This window comes from Punica granatum, unplaced genomic scaffold, assembly GCF_007655135.1.
Source record: "Punica granatum isolate Tunisia-2019 unplaced genomic scaffold, ASM765513v2 Contig00637, whole genome shotgun sequence".
Classification (NCBI taxonomy): Eukaryota; Viridiplantae; Streptophyta; class Magnoliopsida; order Myrtales; family Lythraceae; genus Punica; species Punica granatum.
Window position 1 is genome coordinate 1 of NW_022204483.1, and position 9,459 is coordinate 9,459.

Here is a 9,459-nt window from a genome sequence, read left to right on the forward strand (position 1 = left end):
AGAGGGATTGAAACAGAGAGAGAGCGCGGGCGGGGGAATGGCGAGCGAAACAAAGAGCAATGGAAGATCATCAGGTGGGTTCAGGGCTAGAATGGAGCATTATCTGTACAGTGGTGACAAGAAACACGTCTTTGCCGGGATTGCCATCATCACCGTCTTCTTCGGTGCACCCTGGTTCCTCATGAGCAGAGGTGCGGCTGCTCTCACTTTCCTCCGCCCTTCCTCCAAATCTCGTTTCTTTCCCGCTTTCCTCTCTGTTTGTCAGCTGAATGAAAGGGAAATTTCCCAGCTGACAAAAATTGGGTCTTTTTCGTTCTTTGGGATTTTGTATTTCGATGGTGCTGATGATTCTTGAGGCTAGCAGATTTTCTTTCTGGGTGTAACGACAGGGTTCTTGGAAGATTTACATATCGATACTTGAATTATAGGACTTTTAATCATGACGCTGATTCTCTGAGCATATTGGAAGATTTACGTATAACTGAATTATCTGCGACTCTGTACTGTTAAGTATCTGGTGATCGCAGGGTTGAAATTACATTTTCTGAGCACCTTGGAGTTTTTATTGTTGAGGACATGTCATTGAGTGAGAATTGAGTTGTCGTGTGCGTAACAGCTTCTGCTACTAGTTTTGACCAAACGTGCGGAACAATAGACAGAAAGAATTACATTAACGTCTCCTTCTCCATAGTGGTTTAGTGGTAAACTACCTATATTGTCTTATAATGTTGCCAGTACAGTACCTCTTGACTCGTGCCCCTTTGGTTTGGGGTGCAGCATTTATAGGTTGCCTGTAGATCAAAATTCCTTACATCAAAAGGTACTCATACATCTTATCATTTCTCTTGGTGGTGAGCAATGGAATTGTTCTATTCTATCTAGGCTGTGAGATTTTTAGTATTAACAGTCCAAATTTAGGCCTCCAGAGATGATGATAAATTTAAGAAAAACGGAAACCCTCCTAATACTCACTTGAAATAAATTTCTCTTGGTTGAATACACACCCCTTGCCATAGCCAGTGTGAGGAGGATATTAGGCTTAAATTTTGAGAGCCATATTTCTTGTGCTTGTTATCTCTGAGAGGTTGCATAAGTTTTCGGCACATGTATACTCCTCCATCTGTTTTCTACATTGAAATTGGAACAGTCTTTGGTTACATGCTTGAGGGTTGAGGCAGCACTTTAGTGTTTGCTTTTGATCCACATTTTGTTCATAAGAGAGTTTGAAAGCTTACATGGTTCTAGAACATGCTGTCTATTTTGCCGCTTCCGCTGTTGCTGAGAAGAGTGGTGACACTGTTGAACAGTTGGTTTGCTCTCTGCACAAAATTAGCTCTAACTGGATTGCTGTGGTAACTCAGGTTCGAAGCACCAATCTCATCAAGATTACATGGAGAAAGCTGATAAAGCACGAAGAGAGAGGCTTTCTTCAAAATGATAAGGCTCCGAAAGACATTCTTAGAAAACCAGTTTTGACATATATTTGATGGCAGAGAGTTTCTTTTCCCCTGAAATAATTTCAGCTGTACCCTTAGGTCCATATTACCGATTGGGGGACTTCATGTCTTGTACTGTTCTGTCAAATGGTTTGATTAAGATTGTGTGTTTCTAGTTCTGTTGCATTGCGGCCAATTTTGATGGAGAGCCGAGAAAATCTTGCATTGTAGGTTGCGAAAATTTTACAGAATCATCATGTCTTTATCAGCTAGATAATTATCCTGTGGTGGAGGCAGCTCATTTCCATAGCAAATGCAGTTACGTACTTAAACCTCCACTTTTGTGCATGAATCTACAAGGATGCAAAAACACGAAAAGGAAAATGATAACATTCTTCTTTTTCTTTTTTCTTTTTTCTTTTTTTCCTTGATAAGCTAACATTCTTGCTAAATGCATGCTAGAACTCTATCGAAACAACAGTTTATACCTCCATATGGATATATATAGTTTTGGATGTCTTTATACCTCTAACTTAAACCTCCATAACCTTGAACTTTATTAAGAGGGCCCCTTAATAGTTCATCGAAGTAACATGATGTAATGCTCTTCTCGTTCAGTATATACACAAAAGGACTGGAGAATAAATACATTTCTCATTTCTGGGAGTTATTAGTATATTTACGTGGAGAATATGACTTGCATACAGCAGAGAAATGGAATTGCAAAGAATGGTCTACTGAACTAAGTCACCAGCTGAAGTGTTCCCCATCTCTGGTTCGACCTACAATCCTGACTTAGCTATCAAGAATGAAGGCAATGCAAATCACAAAATCTTCTGTATCAACGAGAATATCTACAGGGGCATAAGTCTTCGGTACTTGAAGAACAAGACGAACGCGCAAAATATAGCAAGGCCGGTCACTCCAGTAATTATAAGCACCCACTTAAAGGCCCCTTCATCATCAAATAATGGGATCGAGAAATTCATTCCAAAGATTCCCGCGACGACTCCGAAAATTGCAACCACGAAAGTAGCAGTCGTCAATAGCAGCTCGAATTGGATAAGCTGGTTTCGAACATTATCCTGCAGAAATTTCAGTGTGAGAAATATGCCAATCAAAACTCAACTCACTAGAAGAAAAAAAGAACGATGATGAGAAGCTTTCCCCATGACCGGAAATCCTGAAAATGGTTTTTTAAGTATGGCAAGCGAGAACGGAAATAGAGTAATACCAACTGAATGTTGATGAAATCTTCTGTGTCATCAATGTACTCCTTCAACTGAGACAAGGAACAAAACAAAAAAGTCAGTATGAATTTTTTCTTCTCGACAAACTAAAAACGAAGGAGATTGACCAGAGACACATGAAGAGTTGTGCATACCGAAGTCAGCTTGTTAAGAGTGCTATCTATGACCACAAAGTAAGCTTCCAGCAACATCTCCAGCTCTTCAATGCTCTCCGTGGCACTTTCTGAGCTTCTCATGCTCTCGTGTCGGCTCCTTGCAATGCTCAGGCTCTTTTCAAGCTTCCTACTCTCAGGGGAGAAGAAACTGGAGAAACCGGTGCCGAGATCGATAAGGCACCATCATTCGATCTAAATCCCGTCACCGACTGATCGCCGTAAAATAAAGATTCCATCCTTCGCTTCTTTTCAGTGAGATACATCTCTGCCATGTCCCCATCATCGTCCATGAGCTGCTCTATCTCATCCCTGACCTATAAATTAGAGCTTGAAGAAGAGATTAAGAACGAAAGAAGGGAAAAGGGGGGTTGGGGGGGGGGGGGGGGGGGGGGGGAGCCATAAAAAAGGAATCTATGCCAAATATGACATCTATTCAATTAGTACCTTCTGCACTCTCCGGGTCAATGCAACAAGTCGGCTTTTCAATCTACGGACTCGCTCCAGATTCAGAGTACTGATCTTTGATGTGAGCTCATCCAGTAGAGGATAAGCTTCAATTTCAAGTTCCGCTGCCTTTAGAGAAAAGAAGAAATAGGTAGTCAGATGTTAGCTCAAAATTGATTCAGGCATCAAAGACAATCGTATAGATAATAAATCCTTGACTTGGCAAAAAATTTACAATCACTAAGAAGAAAGCATTGGATATGATCCGCTTCCGTGAAAATTGTTCTTTGCTTCTACAAACCTGGGAATCAAGAAAAGTGCAGGCAGCTTCTAGTGCAACTTCTAACGCCCGAAACTCAAATGGCAAATAATCAGGGGATGTACTTCCAAAAACATTATCAAAGCTTCTACTTCCTCTCCTCCGGTTCAAATCAGCATGCTCGGACTTCCACATCTCTCCAACACCAGCTGCGGCCAATCGACGCTGAAGCTCCACAACATATTGCAAGACATAGCTATCGAGGGAATTCAATAGAAGGACCTCATCTGCTGTTATTATGCACCTTATCTGCTCCAAGTTGACGACAATAGCCTTCTCTCTGCCAAGAATGGTGGATGGGTACACAAAGAGAGGATCGAGCAAGCGCAAGTCTCGAGCCGGAAGATCACAGCGGCGCATCATCGTGAACTTGTCCACCTCAATCACCTCGGAGTTACCAGATGTGTCCACTCGGATCCAAGATCGAAGGCCCTGGCCCCGCTTCTTCAGGCCCAGCACATCCACTCCTTGAAAAGAAGGTGGCCGGCCTCGAGTAGATGACTCCCTAAGATTAAGGGCTGATGCAGGTTTTGGGGGCAGGAGACGCTCCTTCAGATCTGCCATTGGCCAGCGTTGGTCCTGCAAGCCTGCAAGATATGCCACAGGTCAAGAGTGTATATATGTCAATACAAGCCACTATGGATAGTGTGATTAAAGAAAGTAATCAGGGAACCACTGAGCAAATAAAGATTGACAAAAACAGGAATTGGCTACATTACATTACCGAAGAACATCTATTTTACCCAGCATGGACAGATTCCAGAAAATTAATGGCTCCAAATTCACTCCTCAAATTGACGCTAATGAAAGTACAACAATTGTTGCAAGTTCCTCGGTAGCATTTCTGTGCAATTTCATTCAGATGGAATTTCACCCCAAGGGAGGATTGGCTAATTAAAAAGGAAATTCAGATGCACAAACAAGAATGCAGTACTTCATCACCATGCGAAGGGAGAAGTTCACCCCAAAAATGTTCCTGGTCACTAGTCTGTCGTGAAGCATAATCTGCAGTGGCTACTACTACATTATAATACAAAAAACGGAAAGAGTCTTCCATGTTCATCCAATCAAAAGCTTAACCCAGCATAGCAATTCATGATGCAGCTAGCTCCAGCCAATTCGTATTTACTTTTAAAGATTGAAATGGATAGAGTGATGCGAGAATAGAGAAGCTTTCGAAGCGAGAAGTTCGATTAGACATGAGTAGTAAATATGGTGCACGAAATTTCATTGAGCTAAAAGAGTAAAAGCAATATATACACGCAGAGGCAGGCAGCAGAAAAACCTTAACCTACCCCCGGCAAAGAGAAGAAATCGCTATCGCCGCCAGGGAAGGAAGCTGAAGCGGAGCCGTCGACGATGATGTTCGAACGAATCGATCGGCGTAGAAAGGAGGACCCAAACGGCAGAAGATTCAATCTTTAGGTGGTGAGGAACAGGACCCAGAATTTGAATGCCGAGATTGATCGGACTCGGGAGGGATAGAGATAGTGTCAGAGCCCCAGAGACAAAATGCACGTACGGCGGTCGGGTTGTAGCGAAAGGCGAATTTCCAAGACAGACAGGGCAATCCTCTCGATTCTTCGCCGTTGGATCTGAAGGGGGGAGCGGCAATCCAACGCGGTTGGTTTCTCGCGAAGGATGCGGCACATTCAAGTACATATTATATTATTATTAATTAATTAATAATTAATACCAGAAAGGAGCATAGCATTCGCATTAGCATGCGGGGGGACGACTGGGACTTCGAATTCGCTCCTTTTCCTTTCCCCCGTATATACCTTACTTACTTCACAAAGATGTGATTTGATTCTGTTAATCAGTTTAATTGACTATTAAATAATCACATTGTATATTATAATAATATGCTATGTATATATTAAAGTAATTTTTTTATATAATAATAAATGAATATGAATATATGATTTGCCTCAATGAATTATTACTTTTATTATTTTTATTTTATGAAGGGTAATTCAGATTGCCTCAATGACTTACCAATCTATGGAGTTATAACATTTTAATTTAATAGTGATGATTGATGTTTTCTTCTCCCGCAAATGGTCAAGAATGAACTCGCGAGGAAATCTTGGAAAAGGGCAATGATGATGGTTGGTCTTAAGAACTATTTAACAATTCCTAGGATATGCATACTTTATCAGGGCAATCTATATTCTATAATACTTAATATAACAATTGATTCGTGTACAAAATTTCGAATATTTTCTATATCAAATAAATATAAAGTCTTTGTAATAGAAATAGTTGCTCTAAAATTTTTAAAAAGATGTTACATGTAAGTTTTCCTCCTACTAAAATCACAGCAATTTAAGTGTGCATGTGTGTATACATATACATATATATATATATATATAAGTTTTTCCATTATAATGTAATTATGAAGAAATATATTTTATTTTATTTTGTCTTTCTTTATAGAAAATTTTAAAATATTAACAATTTTCCAGCAATAAATTTATATATAAGGAATTATGTAAATACTAACCGTAATTTTTATTATATAATATATAGTAGGATCTCTAAATATTATTTCATTGTAACATTGATCGGAAGAGACATGTTAGAAAATTTTATTTTATATATCTAATCATTTATTAAAATATTAACTTTAAAATTTGAAGCCGAGAAATTTATATGATAACTAGTTTAATTATGCATAATGAATATACCTCTTTTTTTTTTTGCCAAAAGAACAAAAATATTTCATTGTTTGAACTTTGATCGACTATATATTTAAATTACTTGATAAAAGAACTAAAACTAATTTACCCATAATTGTGTTTTTTGTACTTTAATTTATGATATTGAATTACGCTTATAATATAATATTTATTTTTTTACCAAAGCAACTAAAATACGAATTTACCAGAAAATAACCCTTCAATTAATATAATTGTCTTTCAAAAATATTTTTGTACAAATTTCAATAGATAAATATATCATACAAGTAATAGACCAGTCGTTTATGTTCCTAAAGATCTCAATATCCTTAGCGTTTTTAGGATGGAACACTGTTGCTCCTGATTTATCAAATTTTTTAATAAACGCTACTAACTCCTATACATGCTAAAAGTTAAGTTGTTCATATTTATCCGAGTCGCATAAAAATTAACGATTTGTGTATACATACATACATACATACATATATATATATATATATGTATTAAAAAAGATAAGACAACACTCGTAAATAACATGGGATCCACTTCATAATGCAAGGATCATAATCACCATCCCAACTATTAATATTAACACATACATCCATATATATATACATACACATTTGAACAAAGACTTTAATCCCCCCAACGTCCTCAATCTATATACAAGAAATCAACCACTTTTGGTCGAATGAGGATTAGGAACTGTGGGTCGGTCCGGAAATACTACGTACATATACATTAAAAATTAATAAAGTTATTCCCTTTCTAAAATATATAAGGGAAGGGGAATTCATATTCATATGTAAGGATTAATGTGAGACGAGTAGTCGCGGATCCCCGCTCCTTCCCAGCCCATCCACTCCTCCCACACGTCCCAATCGGGATCGTTCATTCCCCAGCATGGCTCATCGATCCCTCGATCATAATATGATCCGCTCATCCGTGGAGAAGATGTGTCATCTGGTTCTCCCCTCAAGTTACTCATCACAATCTGCACCAAAGTCCATCAGAAAGGAACAATATTATTACAAGAAGAAGATACCGATAAATAGAAGAAGATACTGATAAATAAAATACAGAGACATCGCATATTTATATTTATATCAAGCGGTAGTTCTCATGGACCTTTCGGAAGAAGAAGTCGCAAACAGAGAAAATGATAAAAATAAAAATAAAGGAGTGCTTTCCACATCAATCAATGGTTATCTTATGATCAAAACTTTCTTTATTAGCAGACCAAATTTGATCTTATCCCCAACAAAAACCTCTATTATTGAATGAGATGGGGAATCCTGATCCACTTTTTCACTCAGTAAATGATGATCCCTCATCGGATCTCAAAATGAAAGCCTCACTCACTGCAATTCAATGATTCAGCTAGGCGGTCATCACGACGATAGATTAAAGGTGTTAAAGGTGTTTGTTTGTACACAAGAGATATGGATTCTTCAATACGCCGATACATAAAACTGATAAAAGAACCAAACCCAGCACCAGCAAGCGAATACCAAGAAAAGAAATGCTTTTTTTCTTTTTTCTTTTTTCTGACAAAATGAATGAAAGGGGGGAATAGTTTGAATGAATGAATGAAAAATCCGCTTACATCGTATGCTTCATTGATCAGATGAAATTGAGTCCCACAATTGCTTCCTCTGCACACATCTGGATGGTACTGAAAAGCAGAAACATAAAAAAGAAACCCAAATTTATCAGCAGAAGAACACTTACAGTATTCAACCCCCTCCCCAGAAGGGGAGAAAAAAAGGAAAAACACAAAGCAGAGCAATTAATCCCAATTGAATCGACACACACACACACACAGATATATATATATATATCTAAGCAATAAAAAGGCAACCACCACAACCCATTTCCTAGCTTAATTATTAATCTCAAAATCTATTAGGACCAGATTATCTTCCTAAATGAAGATTTCATTACAGAAGCACTTAAGCTAAAAGCGGCAGCAGGGACATAAAAATAATGGTGGGAGGGAGGAGAGGAGGTGGGGGAAAAGGCAAAAACCAACCAACCTGGAGGGCGAGTTGCCTGAAGGCCTTCCTGACCTCAGACTCGGAAGCGCCGGGCTGGATCCTCAGCGTCTTGTAAGGATCCATGACCGACGGAGAGTATAGAGAACAGGAGACCTTGACCCTGCTGCTGTTCCTCTCACCGCTACCGGACTTCTTCTTCTTCCTCATGCTCCTCTCCCTGAGCTGAACCCACGAAGACCCGTTCTTCCCAATCACCCCACAAGCACTCGCCATCGTCTCCTCTGTCTCCCCAGAGAAATAAAAACGACGAATCCCACAAAGAAAGATCAAAACTTTGAAGCACCCACAAACCGAAAAGTCGGCGTTTTTCTTCTCCTTCTCCTTTTTTTTTTTTTTTTGGGATCCAAAAAGGGGGCTCTTTTACGGGTATTAGATTGGATTGGATAGATGGGCAAGGAAAAGATTAAGGACACCCTTCTTCTTCTTCTTCTCCTCCTCCTCTCCGCTGGGTATTTGGGATTTTCGTTGGTTAATTATTTGCCGTTTGATTTGCTGTCTGCCTGTGATTTTCGGTGGTAGATGGAGAGATTGTTTGTTGAGATGAGAATAGCCGCGGAGCGGAGGTGAGGAGTGGCTTGCTTCTCCTTCACTATTTATAAAAAGCACACAAAGAGGGGAAAGGAAGGAGATTTGATCGAATGAGAGAGAGAGAGAGAGAGAGAGAGAGAGAGAGAGAAGAGAGTCAGTCCTTATCTGATTCTGAATAATAAATGAAATTGAAACAGGGTTGTACATGTGTGAATGTCTGACGTGGTAAAGTGCTATTTTTAACGACCAGTTCCTTCTTCCTTATCCGCCCTCTGGTTTCTTTTGGTTTTGGGTCAAAAAAGTCAGAATTGAGGACTCTTCTTCTGCCGATTACTTGGGGCGAGCATATATTTGTAGCGTATCCTTCCCACCTTACCCTTTTATTCTCTTCTTATTCTTAATTCTCTTGTAAAATGAATCTGATATATGAAGGTAAAAATAATTCCGTCTTGTCGATTTAATCAGGATGCGACTTTCTCATTCATTTTCATTTTCCGTGACATCTTCGTTCATCACATTCTGAAATATCCTTGACAGGTTTGTAGTTTCGATCCGTATATAAATGCTCAACCGACTGTGTTCAACTGAC

The 9,459-nt window shown here is 39.0% G+C and overlaps 3 protein-coding genes across 3 annotated transcripts; 1 reads left to right on the plus strand and 2 right to left on the minus strand.

The window, feature by feature from the left end:
• The first annotated feature begins 34 nt into the window (after positions 1-34).
• On the plus strand, positions 35-1,677 carry LOC116191958. Its single transcript, XM_031520328.1, has 2 exons — positions 35-191; positions 1,362-1,677. Exons 1-2 carry the CDS (start codon positions 38-40, stop codon positions 1,436-1,438), a joined length of 231 nt encoding a protein of 76 aa, XP_031376188.1. The 5' UTR covers positions 35-37; the 3' UTR covers positions 1,439-1,677.
• A 292-nt stretch (positions 1,678-1,969) lies between these two features.
• Positions 1,970-5,165, minus strand: LOC116191957 (magnesium transporter MRS2-1-like). Its single transcript, XM_031520327.1, is given in 7 exon segments — positions 1,970-2,521; positions 2,671-2,718; positions 2,821-2,981; positions 2,984-3,155; positions 3,286-3,414; positions 3,587-4,191; positions 4,900-5,165. Coding segments are annotated over 6 exon segments (1,323 nt in total). The 5' UTR covers positions 4,169-4,191; positions 4,900-5,165; the 3' UTR covers positions 1,970-2,290.
• A 1,647-nt stretch (positions 5,166-6,812) lies between these two features.
• On the minus strand, positions 6,813-9,005 carry LOC116191959 (chaperone protein dnaJ 8, chloroplastic-like). The gene is made up of 3 exons (XM_031520329.1): positions 8,322-9,005; positions 7,892-7,960; positions 6,813-7,279 (listed from the first exon to the last, which is right to left on the minus strand). Exons 1-3 carry the CDS (start codon positions 8,553-8,555, stop codon positions 7,085-7,087), a joined length of 498 nt encoding a protein of 165 aa, XP_031376189.1. The 5' UTR covers positions 8,556-9,005; the 3' UTR covers positions 6,813-7,084.
• Between the last annotated feature and the right edge of the window lie 454 nt (positions 9,006-9,459).

Bases quoted from the DNA above. Each gene is read 5' to 3' on its own strand.
- LOC116191958 (XM_031520328.1), top strand. From the start codon at position 38: ATGGCGAGCGAAACAAAGAGCAATGGAAGATCATCAGGTGGGTTCAGG. The intron at 192-1,361 runs GTGCGGCTGCTC...GTGGTAACTCAG, and splicing joins CTGGTTCCTCATGAGCAGAG to GTTCGAAGCACCAATCTCAT.
- LOC116191959 (XM_031520329.1), bottom strand. From the start codon at position 8,555: ATGGCGAGTGCTTGTGGGGTGATTGGGAAGAACGGGTCTTCGTGGGTT. The intron at 7,961-8,321 runs GTTGGTTGGTTT...TCTGCTTTTCAG, and splicing joins TCAGGCAACTCGCCCTCCAG to TACCATCCAGATGTGTGCAG. The intron at 7,280-7,891 runs GTAAGCGGATTT...ACTTTGGTGCAG, and splicing joins TGATCAATGAAGCATACGAT to ATTGTGATGAGTAACTTGAG.